Source organism: Trachypithecus francoisi, unplaced genomic scaffold (assembly GCF_009764315.1).
Source record: "Trachypithecus francoisi isolate TF-2019V2 unplaced genomic scaffold, Tfra_2.0 Lachesis_group2, whole genome shotgun sequence".
Taxonomy (NCBI): domain Eukaryota; kingdom Metazoa; phylum Chordata; class Mammalia; order Primates; family Cercopithecidae; genus Trachypithecus; species Trachypithecus francoisi.
In genome coordinates, this window is record NW_022681465.1 from 24,561,752 (window position 1) to 24,579,098 (window position 17,347).

The 17,347-nt window shown below is 39.3% G+C and overlaps 1 protein-coding gene across 8 annotated transcripts in view; it reads left to right on the forward strand.

The window, feature by feature from the left end:
- Positions 1–204: 204 nt before the first annotated feature.
- Positions 205–17,347, forward strand: part of NREP (neuronal regeneration related protein) — a 29,074-nt gene continuing 11,931 nt past the window's right edge. The window contains exons 1-3 of one of the 8 annotated variants that reach the window (XM_033178943.1): positions 205–470; positions 1,227–1,268; positions 2,567–2,627. In XM_033178943.1, the coding sequence (XP_033034834.1) occupies positions 2,625–2,627 (3 nt within the window). In that variant the 5' untranslated portion in view covers positions 205–470; positions 1,227–1,268; positions 2,567–2,624. The other 7 variants (XM_033178940.1, XM_033178939.1, XM_033178942.1 and 4 more) reach the window with 7 other exon arrangements.

Genomic DNA, 17,347 nt, shown 5'->3' on the forward strand with positions numbered 1-17,347 from the left:
GCAAAGCACTTTAGTTTTCAAAGCAATCCTCGATTTTAAAAAGTACAATTTCAGAGGGACAGGCAGTGGGGGAGCATGTAGGGAAGGAGAAGGAAGCCACAGGGGAGTATGTCTTGGGCCGATCATGCCAGGCCGCAGCTCTGGCTGGCTGTGCGCGTGTGACTGTGTGCACGTGTGTGTGTGCACGCGCAGCCACAGGACCTCTGGGCCTGGCCTTCGGGGGCGCTCCCCGCCCCGGGCTTCCCCGCGGAAGGGAGTGGGGCGCGCGTACCCTGCCCAGGGGCAGGGTCCGACCTGGGCCGTGTGCAAATGCATGCAGCACGGGCTCTTTGTGTGTGTGCGTGCGGCTCCGCGCCGCCGCGGGCACCATTTTCTGCTTCGCTCAGGACAGGCACATAAAAGGAAGGCGGCTGCCGCCCGTCGCCGTCCTCTTTTCCTCAGATGCCCTCTGCTGCAGGTTTATTATTACAGTACGGGCCGCGCCGCCTCTCCCCACGGCCCTGGCGGGCCGCCGGACTGTGCAGCACCCTGGCCGCCTTCACGCCTGGCGCGCCCCCAAACCGCCTCCTCCGCCTCCTTATTTGTCTGAAAAGCAACCGCACGTCGAGGCGGAGAGGCTGGCCGGGGGTGGGGAGGCAGGCCGGGGGTTTGCGCGCGCCGTGCTCCCTGGGCGGGGCCGGAGCGCAGAGCTGCGGGTTCGCTTTGTCTCCCTGGGGCGCTGTGCGGCGCAGTGGGGGCAGCGCGGCGAGCGGGGCGCCTGGGGCGCGGGTGCAGGGTGTCGGGGCGCGCGCGCGCCTGTTGGCCGCTCGCCGACGGGGCCCCGAGCCGCCGATTCCTGCCGAGTAAGCAGTCTGGCTCCTAGGCGGCTGCACAGTGGCAGCAAGGCTGGGGCGCTGGCTCTGCGCCAGCTCCATCAGAATTAGCTCATTGTTCACTAGCACACTAGCGGGAGAGAGAGGGAAAGGGAGAGAGAGAGACTGTTAGAGAAAGAGAGAGACACACACACACTCTTGGAGAGAGAGCGCGAGGCAGGGAGATCATCTCCTCCTCTTTTTTCCAAGGCTGCACTTCTTGGAAGTGAAGCCGGTTTGGGTTTTGTTTCCCTTCCCCCTCCTCCCTCCTCTTCCTCCACCCCTTTCCCCTCCCCCCTCCCTCCCCCAATCCCCCCTCCCCCCCAAGCTGTCTTTCTAGCATGTTGCCCTTTTTCAACCACATTTGTGTTTCAGGTGTAGAGAGGAGAGAGTGAACAGGGAGCGGGGCTTTTGTCTGTAAGTATATGCCATTCCTATCCCCGGCTGGGAGCGCTGCTTTCTCTTTTGTGTGGATTCCTTGCCGTTGCTCTTAGCTGGACCCTTCAACCCTGCAGAGTTCATGCTTCTTCCCTCTAAATTTTAAAGACCTGAAGCGTGTACCTTGGAGAAATTTTGGCATTTTGGTCGTGCTGCATTCAGGCTGGAATTTGACTTGGGTTTTTTTTCTGAAATGTACAAGTTTAGAGGGATAAATGAATTCTTTTGGGAAGGGGTGGGGTTTTGTGCTTGTTGGTATGGTTAATTTTGTTCCTCTTGCTCCTAAAGCATTGTTAGAAACTGTTGTGTTTCTTTGCATTAAATGCACTTTGGTGCATGCAAGCTTTTCCAACCCTTTTATAAAATGAATTTGTGCCCCTCCGTCCTTACACTTGATTCCTCTTTCAATGCTGCTGCTTCCGAGGGTCTTCTTAGGCATTCGATCTTGCAGCACTTTTTTCTGCATTTTCTTATAAAGCAGTTGAACTTTGGGGGGGAGGGCCTTAAAAATAAATGACTGTTTTCTTCTTGGTGATGGTAATAATCTGATTTGCATTTATGTGTATCTATAATAACGTTATAGGAAAACTCTAAGAGCGAATGATACCCTTTTTGAGAACTTTTAGTTTCTCCATTCATCTTAATTTTTGTCATAACTGTGTTAACAAAAGAGCTGCCTTCTGATAACATAAAGGTTGAGGGTAAATCACTGCAGCAGTATGTACATTAATGTTTATTTGGTTTAGGGAGAAGGACAAATGGTGTATATTCCTGACTCCCCCCACCCCCCCGCCGTGTAGGGTTTTTTTTTTTTTTAAACACGGAAGGTTATGTAATGCAGTGCCATTTCCAAAAATATCCACTCTGAGGCATTACACTACACGGTGGAAGGCTGATTCCTATTCTGTCGTCTTGATTGCAAATATACTGCCAGTAGTATGTCTGGGAACAAAGAGCAGTCAGAAAACAATCTATTTTTATCACTTGGTTCTACTTTTAAGTTGCTAAACCTTTTGAACTCATGCAATTTAAAGATGAACCAAACACTAAGAATAGCCCAGGACTCTGCAAAGCCAAGTACCAGGGATTCCTTTGTCCCCTAGTTAAGCCTATAGGCCACTTGGAAAGCTCTTTTAGAAATCCCAGTAGTTAACAATAATTTGCATATAACTTAACCACAGAAAATGGTTATTCGTCTGTAGCCTCTAAAGAGGCATTTTTGGTTTGCTGACCTGTGGTGAGGCGATGTGTCTACTGTATTTAAACATATTTTGCAGGTTGGTCTCCCTGGACTGAAGAGAGGGAGAATAGAAGCCCAAGACTAAGATTCTCAAAATGGTAAGACTTGGTCATCAGAGGAGATTCTTAATACTTCTTACCAATCTATTACATATAAATATCAACCACCCATCTTCATCTGCCTCAACCCTTCATTGTTCTACACCCCATCTGACCTTTAAAAGGTTCTGTCTCCAGCTCCTGGGAGCGTTGCAGTACAGCAATTTATGTGAATTGAATGTGGCAAATTAGTTCTTTTGACTTGCAGTTTTTTTGAATAGAAAACTAAAATTCCTCTTTCAGAAGTGAGGATTTATTTAATTTGAACAACAGAAACTATTCGGTTCTTTAAGAAGAGTGATGTGTTGTGACATGCAAGGAGGTGGTGACAGCAGTAGGGCTCAAACAAAGCCTTGGGTCTTAGAGCTAGCCCGAACTTATCCAAAACTGAGGAGTCTGTCCCCCTGATCAAACAGCTACTGTATATGCTATCCTTTAAAGCAACATAGATGAAAAGGATGAATTTTTATATTTATGTACCCCATCTATTTAAATATACTGTTATTTTTCTTGATTTATAACTTCATTTATGAGAGACATGTACTCAATTTTAGAAGTCAAGCATGTTAACCTCTAAATAAAAGTATAACTATTTCTGACAAAGCTTATGATCCACAGAGAATGCAGTTTAATGTTTGATTACTGATTAAAGAAACAGAAGGAATACACGTTAAAAGCAGCTGAATAAGTGTATTAATCATCTATGAAAAATTTCCTCTTTGGAAATAAGATGAACTAAAAAAAAATAATAGAAATGTCATAAAACTTTTTAGTGAAGTACAGCGTGTCCTACTGCAGATGTTTATACTCTTTAAAACACCTCTTTGTCACTTAGAATGTGTGATATCCAAATTTAGTTTTAGTTTTTTTTTCTTTGAAATGAGGGTGGAATTTAATGAATCAAAATTTAATCTGATATCTTTGATGTTTTCTTTGAGAACAACCCAAGTATAAGCTTCCAAGGAGGAAAGTGAATCAGGCAGTGAAATGAATTCAGTTTGATTTTTATTAACAAGTGTTTTACTTTTTGTGTATGCCTCACTTGCCATTTCAACAAGTGGGTATCGAAGCACCACATGGACCTTATTTTGAAAATGATCAAATTAAGGAACTTAAGGTAGAAAGACAAAAGAAGTGAACATAAAATTAAGCTAATCAATGGATTTTGTGCAAATGGTTCCTAAATTCATATTGAATTCTTAATTAGCTGTTGTCATAGAATAATAGGATGGTAATAAAATCAACTGCTATAAAGTATTTGTGTTTACTTATTTTTTTACTGTGACTGGCCACATCACCTTGCCTCCAAGCTCTTTATCTCAGAACCTTACCTACTTTCTGTGAGCATAAATAGATCACAAAGGTTCATGTATGTTGCAATATGTCAGGTGACCAGTTTAAACATAAATATGACTACTGACCCTGCCAAAACTAACTCTATAGGTCAAGCTCAAAGACTAAGATATCATGGTTCTGTAGTAGTAAGTAGAATGAGCTTTGTAGAAGGTAAGCATGCCTGCCAAAGCTGAGAGTGGAAGTTGGAACCATTTGAATGCAGAAAAGCAAATGGAAATTATTATTACATGTTAATTTTTTTGCAGTTATCGTTTATGTATGGTGGCAGAATGGAAAATCACAATTTGTTGCTCCGGGAAGGATTTTTACTCATGAAAAAATTCTTACAACTTTTTGGTGATCCTTTCATCAAGATGTCAGTCCCTTTTGGCACAAGCCCATTGCCTGAAATGAAACCACTGACAGTTATTGTCTGTGGGTGATTCCAAGTAACTTTCTAGCAATTCTCTTTTTCCAGAAAGTCTAGATCTTAAAAGTCTTTGCACATATTAATGTGAAAAAAAAAAGTTTCACTTTTTTTTTTTTAAGAAGTGATATTAGAGGTGTCTTGTATCTCCTCTTTCTCCCTTTTGGCAAAATCAAGTTAGTTTTCTTTCCTTTATTAAAACTGGAATTACTTTGTGGACCTCTAACTGGCTTACTTAGAGTGAAGACTTAGCCCACATACAATAGAAACTGCTTCCAGTGAAGCAGTAGATTTAACTCCTTACACCTCTAGAAAATACATAAGCATGGCTTTCCTGTTAAACTTGCATTTCCAGTTACATAATTTAAAATGCTAAAGAAGATCTAATTTCAGTATATTTAACCTATTTAGTAAAGAGCTTATTTCAAATACAAATTTATAATCAGCTCATTTTAGCATAAGAAATTATCTAATAGATTCCAGAATTCATAACACAGTGATTCAATATCTAGACTTGTTACATACCTAAAATGATAATGTTTTACAATAACGTGGAGACACTTAAGGATTCTCGAGTGCCGTGGAGACACTTAAGGATTCTCGAGTGCCTTCTGTATCATATAATTTATATATATATATATATAAATCGTGCAGCTCTAGGAGGCACCAATCACATTGTGTTCTGTGTATGGGCCTCCTTGAGCACCACTGCAGGGAATGCTATTTATATAAAGTTGTACATGGTGGCACCTGGGGTTGTGCAACTCAAGAGTACTGTTAAAAGTGTCAATTTTGAGTATAGTTTGCTGTATCTTAGTTGAACGGAACATTTTTTTCTATAAGTCATTCTCCAACTTTTTGTTTTCTAGTAAATATGCCTCTCCCATGCCTCTCCCACCCTCACTTTTTTTTTTTTTTTAAATTAGTAGGATATTAAGTCTTCAGCACTTCTTTAATTTACATTTGGCTTTTTCTAAATTTAAATTGCTATGATTGTATTTTACATGAGTTCTTACTATTTATTTAGGTATTCTATTTTAAAGGTACTTGCTTTGGATAAGTTAATGAGAAGAAAACAATTCAGAATGAGTAGATGATTCTATTGACTAGTTTGAAAAAAAATTATTTAATCCAATGTCAAGGTTAAGTCCTGGTTTTCAACATGAAAACCAGAAGTTTTCTACACAGTAAACTTGCCTCTCAGTGTGTGTGTACCATGGACTCACAGTGACATAAGCATGGGCTCATTATGTTTTAACAGAGACCTAGACATTAGAACAATATAAGTTCTCTTTAAGACTGATGCTGAGCTTTTAAAACAGATGAGTTGACTCCATTGTACCATTCATAGAGCTCTGCTTTCTGTACAGTTTGTGAAGTGGCATTCATGGGCTTACAAGAAGACTCTTTCAATAATCTCTCCATTAACATAAGGTTTCCTTGTGTAAAGAAAAAGACAAAGATTGGGGAGGGATGTGGTCCTATTCATAGCTTGTGCCATTGGGCTTAGAATGTAAATATACCAATTGCTCAGTGACTCTTGATGGTGGAGATGCTGAGGAGTACCTAAGAGAGTAATTTTATTTGGTACTGTCTTTTTCACCACAGTTTCCAGTGAACAGTGAGGGGGAGAATTGGGAATCGTTTGAGGAATTAGGACAGTAGGGATAGTCTATTTGGGTTAAGCCCAGTCCAGCTTCCTCTTGAGCTATAGAGATAATTCAGGTAGGAAAAGGTATTTGAGCAGCAATCTTAGAATAAACAGCTGTTCTGAGTATCATTCCATTTTAACCTGATACAGTTCTTAAAAGATGTAAATCAGATCATCATAAATACACTGAAGAAATTCACTTTTTAAGTCCTGAGATGAATACTTCTAAAACAGGAAAATATAATTCTAAAATATGAATACTCTGCTAAACCAAATGAGCAATACCCAAATTTATACTTGGCTATTAATGAATTTTATACTTTGAAGTATTAATTTACCTGGTCAGTTAAAGACCTGATGTGGCATTCAGATACACTGGGCTGAGTAGGGATCCTTAGTGTAACTTCCTTGGCCCTACATTTTTAAAAAATTAGTGCTGTTCCTGGATGGAAAGTCTTTTAAGGCCATATCCTCATAGCCAAAGTGAAATGGAGGGTTGAAATAATTATCTGAATAATTATGCTCAAAAAATTGATTTTGTCTGATTCATCTTGGTAATTCAAAATGTTGCTGGAGTGATGTAGGAGTGGGAAGGATTTGCCTGAATTATCTGTATAATTCCTGTGTTATACAAGAAAAAACTAGGGATAAGGAAATCTTACCAGCAAATCCAATTTGAATATACCAGAGGAAAATGTATTGAATGTACTTGGATTGTGTCATCTTGGTTGATAAAGATATATTACAATATATCAATTTTAAAGGACTCCTCTACTTTGTACTGGGTAGCAGCTTAATCATAAATTCTTAGTCCACATCTGTAGGAATTATGATTGCTAAAAATATTTATTGGGTGTATATGTATTTGAAATGAATATTTCTAGAACATATTTTGTACCTAGGAAGAGCTTCAAGAATAGTTCATCTCAGTGGTGTAAAAAATAGCAGTGATCCTGAAATTGATCCATTAGTGCAAAAGTATTAACAGCCCTAATGGTTTGGGACTTATTAACATGGCTTTCAGCTAAATTCTAAATATCAATTCAGTTATTAGTAGTAATATCATGGTATTAACCAGGATGGCATTATTTGTTAGTTGGATCATATGCATTTCTTTCCTTGCTCAACTAAATTATAGCCTCCCAGAGGGTTTATAAACTTCATATTGTGCTTGGTAAAGTATTAAATATATGGTAGAAGCTCAATAAATATTTGGTCTATGCATATTGACATCTATTAAGTTGGATTTTTAACATTCATTCTTAATGATTTAATTATGTTTAGTTTTTGTGAACTAGAAGTAATTTGTATCTTTAACCTCTATTTTGAAAGAGGTAGGAAGCCGAAGTGAATGCAATTTTAGTTTACACAGAAACTTATTTTCCATTATTAACGGGATAAAACAAAATGCAGTGAAACCATAAGGTGTGGCACTTGCCAAAATTACGTGGCTTGCAATGGCTAACCTTTCCCAGCTTCCAGAGCCACACTCTGGCAATGTGGTGCGATGCCATCTCTCTGGGTTGGATCCAGCTGTGGTATTTAAAGCTCACACCAGCTTTTTCTGCAGCCTTTCCTGCAGCCTGGACCCAAGAGGAGCTTTACTCCCAGTATTGGAACTTTCTAGCCTTCACTTATTTCCGTAGAATCTGTTTCTGTGATTCTGTGAGGTGCAGCATACTTAACAATGTAAAACAATATAATCTAGTGCTAAATGGTATGAGTGATGTTAGTGAGGACTGGGGATTGGGGATAGTGGAAAACTTATATTAAGAAGGTAGAAATTAAGCTGGAGTTAAAAGTTAAAATTAACTTTTATTAAGAAGGTAGAAATTAAGCTGGAGCCAGAAATAGCAAATATATGGCTATCTCCATCACTAACTTTTATACCTGTGGGAGACATTGCTAATCAACCTTGACACTCATTATTATTCAGCTTGAGTATGATTTCAAAATCCTCAATACGGTGTTCTAGGATGCCATTAACAATTGATTGGAGTTGGCACAAAATTTGAAACCTAGAAGTGACTATTTGCTCCTTGAGAGTAAGTACTATGCTTTATTAAGCTTTTTGTTTCTAGGACTTAGGACCAGTCCTTATATTGAGTGAGTGAAGAATTAAGAATATTTGGGTAGATTTAGATGAGAGTGAGGAGTATTCCAGATAAAAGGAGTGCATTAGAGAGTTAGGCTTGCAAGAGGGGATAATACCTTTTTACTGTTATAGGGAAGATCTTCCTCCCTGTTTAGGACCTCTGTGCTGTCAAGGACAGACCTCAAAAACTAGACCTAGAAGTCAAAGACTTGATGTGCTAAGCAATAAGAAGCCACTGAGCAGGCATCTTAGAGATGGCCCAGGGCTCTCACTCAGGTTACCAACCTGTCTCAGGTTCTTTGCCTTTTGATTGTGCTTAACAGGAAAGAACACACACACTCACTCACTTACACTTTCTGGTTAAAGGTACAGCTTACTTTATTGCTCCCTCTCACTCGCCTTAGGCTGGAGTGGAGTGGTGGAGAGAAGAAAGGTCTCTAGCTAGAAGGAACTGGGAAGGGAAAAGGGAGCATGCTTATCTTCTTTTTCTTGAGAAAGTGGCAGCACTTTCATTGGCAAATCCCAGCAAGTTCAGCAGTGTCTGCTTGGCAGAGAGGATGTTGCTGACTTGCAAGCTCCCCGATAGAAGGATCATGCTTCCCTCCTGTGAGACTGACTGGGTGCTGGCATGTGCTAATCAGTTGTACCCCCATGTACCCAGCTGCTTTTCTCTTTCCATTTCTTCTCGATTAACCATACTTATTCAAAATGTAAGCCAACACTTATGTCATCACAATAAAAATTGTTTACAATTTGAGGCCTACATGCTGTTACTAATGTAGTCAGTGGTCTGGTGATCAACCAAAGGGAATCTCATCACATGATACATGAAAATCGAGGAAAGCCAAGTCCAAGAGGGACTTTTTTTTCCTGCAATCTCATTAACAGCACAGAATGGTTACCTTAGAATACATCAGCTGCAAGATTTTCAACATGAAATGATGTGACTAGCTCTTTTAACCCCTTCTGATGAGGTGGTACTTGTCTGTAAATCTCTCAGTAAAAGTGACGTAGGTAAGCATTGCTCCTTGAATTCTTTATGCCTTCTCCACTTCATACCTTTAAGTAATTTTTTTTTTTTACCTGCTATGTTTAGAACTTCCTAAGTTTTATTTCTGTGGCTTGATAGATATGCTAGGAACTATATTAATTAATCATTTATTTCTAGCTATAGTGGATTATATTTTATTAGAGGGACCAGGCCACTTATTCTAAACCTGCCCCAGGATTCCTTCCTTCTGTGCCTTTGCTTAACTTGTTTCTAGAAGGAATGCACCTCCTGACAAAATAAAGCCATCCTTCAAAACTGAATTAGAATGACAACTCCTCTCTGAAACTCACCATAGTACATCCAGCAGGAATCTTCTTATGTTCCTCTGTATACTTATCACACGTTTAACTTTCTTCTTGCAGCTGGCTTATTTCTGCATGTTTTTCTACTCTCCAAGTGTGTATACTTGATACAAGAATATTGACCACTTAGTAACTGAGCAACATCTTTCCCTTTTTGGTAGCAGTTGAGACTGTGATGCCTCTTTTTTTTCCATTTCCTCTATCAGTGGGATGGTGAATTCAGATGTAGAGACGTTTCATTACTGAGAGAGAACTCTCAGTAACGAAATCATAGAGAAATTGGTGTTCTCTTTCTACAAAGTGAAAGGAAACTCTTTCACTGACATTTCCTAATGAGACCTTGGAATAGATCCTACACCATGAACCAGTCTGATCTGTGCTCCCATACCTAACTAGGATCTGGCACATCCTCAGTGATCAACAACTGTCTGTGGAATAAATGAATGAGTCAGTGGTCATGGATACATGACAATCTGCTATTTCTGGGCAGGACCAGGTGGCCCACTTTGGTGTCTACAATGAGTTATGGCCGGACACTGTACTGCTGTGATAGCTCAGTTATAAGGCAGTCCAGGAAATGAAATGAACATACACTGATGAACAATTTCCTACTGAAAAGAGCCTCTCACTGAACATTTTAGAAGGCTCAAATGTTTGGGAAGTAAGGGGGAAGAGTTAAGTGAGATCTAAGCACACTACAAAAACAACTTCTAAATTCTGTGTTCCTTTCTTTTGCACTCCTTTAGGCAGAGGAGGTCCTGAGAGTCCAGAAAGCTAGGTTGGTATGGTCTGCTGAAAGAGGAATCTCACTTTAGAGTAGTGCCACACATCTTATCCAGAATATTGGCTGTGGGGCGCCATTATGCATGAGAGTATTAATGGTGCTTTTCCAGCGGGCAGCACAGTAATCTCAGTAATCGGACTGAGGCAGTCATGACAGTAGAGCAAATCTGCCCTGGTTTCACAGGGTAATGAAATCTTTTAAAGTAAAATTGTTGCCCATGACTACCTTAGAATGGTTCCTAATGTAAGCTTTTTGCCTTGAAAGTGTTATGATAATCTAGCTGAAGATATTTTAAAATCTCTGATTTTAGACTGCTTGGTTCAATGTTCCTCATTTTCATGGAGCAAAATACAAATATAACATATTCAAGAAGGAGAAGGAGTAAAGAGAGAACGTGGCATGAAAGGAAGGTCTGTTTGCCCCTTTTCACTGAAATTTGGGAACCAGAGCCATTGATTGTAAAGGAAGGGGTAATCGCCAAGTAGTTGTTGCCAATAAAAATGCCGAGCCAAAGACTCACCAATAGGTAATTAAAAGAACAGGGAGAGTCATAATGTGCACAGAAGTTTTGCTGTGGCTGCCAGCTCCATCTCTTCTCTCCTCCATCCCAGCTCTTACTCAGATCACCATCACACACCATGTCCTTTGATTACTGGGGCAGGTAACAGCCTTCCTGCTGAATTGAGTTTGATACAATTCCAGCAGGGAAAAGTACTACAGTCCAGTGGCTGAACAAGGAGAAATCTACAAAAGTTGTTTTGTTTAAAATGGGTCCAGGCATTTTGAGGACACTTTTATTGGATAAAGTTGGTGTCTGATATAGAACTTATTCTTGGATAGGAAAGAGTAGAAATTAGGAGAAGATACTGCTTTGCCAGCCAGCTTTCAGAGCATCAAGGGAAAGCTAGTCAGTATTTATATGGATAAAACTTGTTGACTAAGGTGCTTATAAACATGACCCAAGTAAGGGTTTGATATTAACTGTTTCCTCCACGAAGTACTGTTTCATGCCTCCCACTCAGTCATCCTAGTGAAAGCCACCCAAAAGGCTCATTGGGACCATGATGTCAAAGTCTGTTCTTGTGCTCATTTGACAGATGTTGTTGAGTGTCAGTAGATCAGTGTGTCCTGTGGGTTAGGCAGCACATGGCTGAACACTTAACCTAGTGCCTTCTGCATTGGAGGAACTCAGTTAATATTAGCTTAAAGAATGAATGCTGTTCAGGGAATGTACCCACTGTTTAAAAGCATGCAATATCGGAATTCCAGTTGTGGTGTTAACAGAATTAGAATTTGAATAGATACATCATATTAACTAGCCCACTCCTTTCCTGAATAGACTTCCCAGGATTTGCGGATCACGAGGTCAGGAGATTGAGACTATCCTGGCTAACACAGTGAAACCCCGTCTCTACTAAAAAATACAAAAAACTAGCCAGGCAGGGTGGCGGGCGCCTGTAGTCCCAGCTACTTGGGAGGCTGAGGCAGGAGAATGGCCTAAACCTGGGAGGCGGAGCTTGCAGTGAGCTAAGATCTGGCCACTGCACTCCAGCCTGGGCGACAGAGCGAAAAAAAAAAAAAAAGAAAAAATCTTTTTGGGAAAAAAAAAAAAAATTATTTTCTTTGCTACTTTGGTATTTCCAGCCCAAACTAATGGGACTTACTCTTTCATAAGATGCTAATTGTATAGGATTAAAAACTGCCTACGAAATATTCAATGCCTGCAGAAAATACTTAGTAAATATTTCTTTATTAATTGACCAGATAATTTAGATTATATACCTAGCCAATTTAGTTAATATAGGATCAGAAATTCTGTCCATATCTCTGAGCCCTTATCTTCACAATTTTAGTCCTTTATTATTTAGATTTAGCTTTTCCAAAACCTGGATGCTGTGGCCCAGAACTGAGTCTCCATTTCTTACTGCCCTGTGGAGTCTTGAGTCTAATTATGTATCATGAAATGCCCTGGCCTTGCATATTTTTCTCACTTCTTGATAATAGAATCATAAATTGTTCTGATCTTGTTATCAAAGTCTGGGAGACAAGTCTCCATATCTTTTCATTTAATCTTTATTAAGCCTATTTTTCCTTTTTTTTAAAAAAAAATGAGAACCACTTTTTGAACTTTATTATATGAGGCTTGCCTGTCTACACTGGCACAATCAATTCAATCAGAAATACAATTAAATTTGTTCTTTGCATCATAGAAACAATTCATCTGATAATCATTGTGAATTTTTACTAAATTGATCAGCTATTATGTTGTGTAGATGAAGTCCGAGGGTCACCACATCTTTGACTGTGATTCAATACTCTACCTGCAATATGAGGATCAAATACAGCATATCTAATTATTTGCTATTTGATACCTTTAGGATGTTAATAATTAGCTGTTGCCCCATCTCCATCTTTCCATTTGTCCATCTTTAGAACTGTCTGGATTTCTAATACATTAATTAAAGGTTTCCAAGTGGAGTCTGGTAACATTTATTTTTCTTTCTGAATTTAACCTGTCTCTCTTGTCTGATAAGTGTTTATTTTCTTCTCAATTGAAAGGAAGAAAAATACTTCATATTTTTATGCAGTATATGGTTTGTGTGTCTGCAGATCATTGATAAAATATTTTTTAACTAATTACTTTGTTTTTAAATTGAGTTAACATTTTAAAAAGCAAAGTTATAGTGAACAGGATTTCAAATGCATTTGATGAAAGAATGAATTGATTGTGCCAGTGTAGGCAGTCAAGAATTCTATACTGAATTAGATTTTCCATTGGTAGCCATCTAAGAAGAAACTGTTTGAGAGTTCATTTGGGAGTCATGAAACAACTTGGTTTCTCAGCAAATGCGTTCTGTTATTAGCTGCAATGATGCTACATATTTATATTGTGCTGGACATTTCCTTCCAGGGAACATTGAAAAAAGAAAAAAACTGATTCCTACTTTGCTTGGGTTTAATTAGATCCAAAGTCTCAATGTAGCCAAGTCAAAGTTGTTACTCTAAGACTGGTCTTTCCTCCACAACTGTAGCAACACATGAACACTGGAGACCTTGGGCAGGTTCCCTGACTATTCTCCCTCAGTATTCTCATCTGTAAAATGGTGACGATGATGATAATGGAAGCTAACACAGATCTGCTTACGTGCCCGATCCTGTTGCCGGCGCTTTATATATATATTGGTTTATATATGCGGTAACATTGTGAAGATTAAAAGAGTGCACCTAGAAAACATGCCTAAAGTTAACAAAACATTATAGTGGGCTGTATTATGCATTTCTACAGAAAACTGTGGGTTCCCAAATTTACATGCTCTGTCTCTGTGGGTTCCAACTACTCCTGTTTATTGCTCATAGTTCCCTTCTTTTGGAGAAGTATAGTTGTGGTGTTTGGTTTATAATGGAAGAAAGACTGAGGGGAAAAATATGTGGTTGAGGTCTTCTCTTGTTGTAGAATAGAGTCAGAATTTGGAAAGAAGGCCTGAGCTTCCACTGCTACCTTTTTCATATTAAACTACCGATGATTCTTTTTCTAGGGAACTTAAGCCTCTAGTTTGGCATTCTTTTTGCAGATATTTTCACAACTCTTGAAGCCTCTGTTTCTTTGGTGACAACTAGCCCTGAAACACATCTGTTTGGGTTGCCCTTCAGTCTTCTCTGCATCACATGGTCCTGCCTGACCGAATCCCTCATCAGAGAGAAGCCCTCTACTTAATCAGACTTGGCTCCACCCAGAGGGGTTGAAAACCCAGGTGATGTGCAGGGGCACATCCATTCTAAGCATATCCATTCTATTCCTCTTGTACTTTCAGTTTTCTGGCAGTTTTCTTGGAAGCCTCTTAGTGGCCTCTTTTTGTCCTGAGCATTTAAATAGCATGTTGATACAGATCTGGAGATATTTTTTCTTCTTTAAAAAAAAAGTCAGAATTCTTACCAGATAAGAATTCTGTACCCTGTGATTTACACCAATTTTAATTACATTCTTCTGCAATAGAAACCACTTTCCCTCCAAATTTAGTGATCTGTTATGATGCTATTTGCTATTGAAGAGATACCGGTTTTTAAATGACCAGGACAGTGCGAGACAAGCACTGAACTGTGAAATAACTTTAGCTGAATACTGAAGGGTTTGCAGTTACCAGTAGAAGAGGGTACATTGATGGAAAGAGTGAATAATTTCTTTTGGAATGAGCACTTCGGGAGAAAATGCAGACTTTCTGGAAAGCTCTGTCTTGCACATGTCAACAAGAGGAATGCTTTGAAATATCTTCAGACTCTTCAAAGCAACCAGCTATCTCATCCACCCAGACCAAGAAAAATCCAAAGTCCTACGTCTAAATAAATAATTATCAGCCCTTAACTGAAGGCTTTAACAAAAGAAATCGTATTTTTGAATAATTATTCTTTCATGTTGTTGGGGGAAAATTTTCATGAGATTTTAATGGATAGCACAGTAATTTTTGGACAGAAGGAAAGAAAAAATAGCATTCTTGGGGACTGGAAATTTAACTTCATATAGTTATTTGAAGGTGAAACTCGGCATAGCATACTTAAAATTATTCAAACCAGCTAATAAAAGCAAGTCTAGATGTTTCCTATTAACCTTGGAATGTGCTTGGAAAAAGCACTGTTACTCCAGATGTCTAGTATTAGAAAGCATATCAACAGCTTTTACTCTCAATTGTGAATAATACCGTTCTAAAATTCACAAGTGCAGTTTGGTGTGCTGGGGCATAATATAGAATTAGTATTCAAATTTTTCTTTCTTTTTTAATTCTTAATATATCTTAAAAGTAGGAGAAACATCACAAGATGTCATAGTCCTAATTTCTTGGTTACAAATTAAAACCAATTTATATAATGGAATAAGGTGGTCCAGACTTAGAACTCAAGATGTGTTAAGTAAATATTTATTCTGGTTCCACTCCAGGGAGGTAAAAGATTTTATTAACATATTTCTTGAATTAACATATTTCTTGAGGTCACGGGGGCAAAGAAAAGCTTATGCTGTGCTTAAATGCCTGAGGGGCCTTTTTGCTGTAAGCTAACAAAGACTGATTTTTTTTTTTTCTTTGCTAAAGAGAGGAACTATCTTGTATTGTGGCCTTTGTTTTCTTATTGTTCACTCACAACTGCATAATCTCAAACCAAGTTTTAAAAAGGTTGCTTTATTTTTTTCACATTGTTTGGAAAGACGCTTCTTAGATATTGTAAGATTTGTATCCAAGCTTTATTCTTTTACTTTTTCTCCTGGTTTACTTTGGGCTGTTACCAGCCATTTGCACTTTGTTTTCTCTTCATTGCTGAAAAGAAAAAGTGCCCATTAAAAGTCAAGATTTGAAGTGCTGAACTTAATTCCTTGAGTCCAGTCCACAGTTTGGCTCTGATTACTGTACCAGGCTGACCTCCAGTCCAAGGGAGGGTGCCTTGGCAGAAATCTGAGAATTCCTCGATCAGTGACTCCCTTTTTTGGATTTATGGAGTCTTTAGGTGGATTGCTTTGTGCTAAATGTGCTCTTATTGGAAAGGAATGGGGCTGGAATGAGAGGAACACGATGTTGCACAACATAAATGTTTGCAGCTGACCTCCGTGTTCACTATGCTTGAATTAGCTGGCCGTTGCTGCACCTGGCCTTGAACCATGTACCCTCAAAGCCCAGAAAACTCACGTAATGAATGGTTTTAAGTAGTGGTGAAAAAGAAAAGTCGGGTAATTCTGTTAACCTTTGTGGCTGGCTCCTAAGTTGATTTTTTGCCCCCCTTGAAAGTCTTTGCTATTATTCTTAGAAATAAAATTTTAAAAGATTCAGCAGCCAAACAAGTAGAATATTACATTGTGGAACAGAGTGACTGTGAAAGCGCTTTGTGCTGACGATTAATTTCACATGTAAACACTTTCATTTTGTTGCCAGCAAGGAGATTTCCTTTTCCCTTCTCTGCCTAGTTAAAGTCTAGAAATAAAATTCCACAGCTGTCAGGTTCCCACATATTCATCAGTGGCCTCTCAAGATGGCTTCCCAATGAGCAGAGTGAATTTAGAGAATTCCACTATTAAAGTCTGCAAAGCTTGTTTCAGACACCCCAACTCACACAATCAAGAATTGTAAATCTTTTGCCTTCCTGACATGTAATGTTGGACAGTAACATAATCTGTGGCATAATATTAATAAAACATGAACATTTTCTGTGCCCGTAGTGGGAATATGCACCCGAAGCGAAGCTAATGCCACTGGGTTTAACCAATTAGTGAGCCATCATTGTCTTCCTTATTGAGACATGTTGCCTCCCCCAACCTCTATTTGTGCATGTTAAGGACTTAGCAGGCTATGAGACTCAAGAAGTGTCAGCAGGAGCCACAAAGGCCTGCCTTTCCTTTCTAGCAGGAGGGCATTTATGACTATGGAGTGCAGTAGTTGGGTGTTCATAATGCATACTCTGTAATTACCCATTGTTACCACAGCCAGCTCTAGTGTATGTATGTGTCTGTGTGTGTGTGTGTGTGTGTGTGTTTAAATTAGGTCAGTGCATGTTTCATTTAGCTCCCAAGCCAGAATACTTGCCAACCTAAGCCCCAACACTTTTATTCTGCTTTCCAGAATGTGCAGAGGTTACATACATCATTTGAAGGGCCCAGTGTTCTACAGGTTTATCTTTTTGTCTTCCAGTGGCAACGTGTTTTCCCCGCTGTGTGCTGCTTCTTCAAGCAGCATTCACAAGGTTAGGCAGATTTCTAAGACTACATCTCTAGAGAGACAGCACAGTGCATCATCTTTTGGCACCGTCTAATCTTTGATGTAATGTTGTTGAGAGAACATGATCCTTGTAGCTCATTTATGGTTTCAGTTTACATTTGGCCCTCTCATATGACCAGTAACACCTGGGAGCAGAGTGGCTTTTGAGGGAGATTCTTTATAGCACCACTTCAAAGGGTTTTTGCAGAAAGGAAGTGTATGTATATGCACATGAATTCTCCTTGAATTACAGTACTAGGTTTCACAACCTCCTGACCAATTAGGCAGAATAAAACATGTACACATACAGACACATACTATTTAATTGGCAGAAAGATTATGAA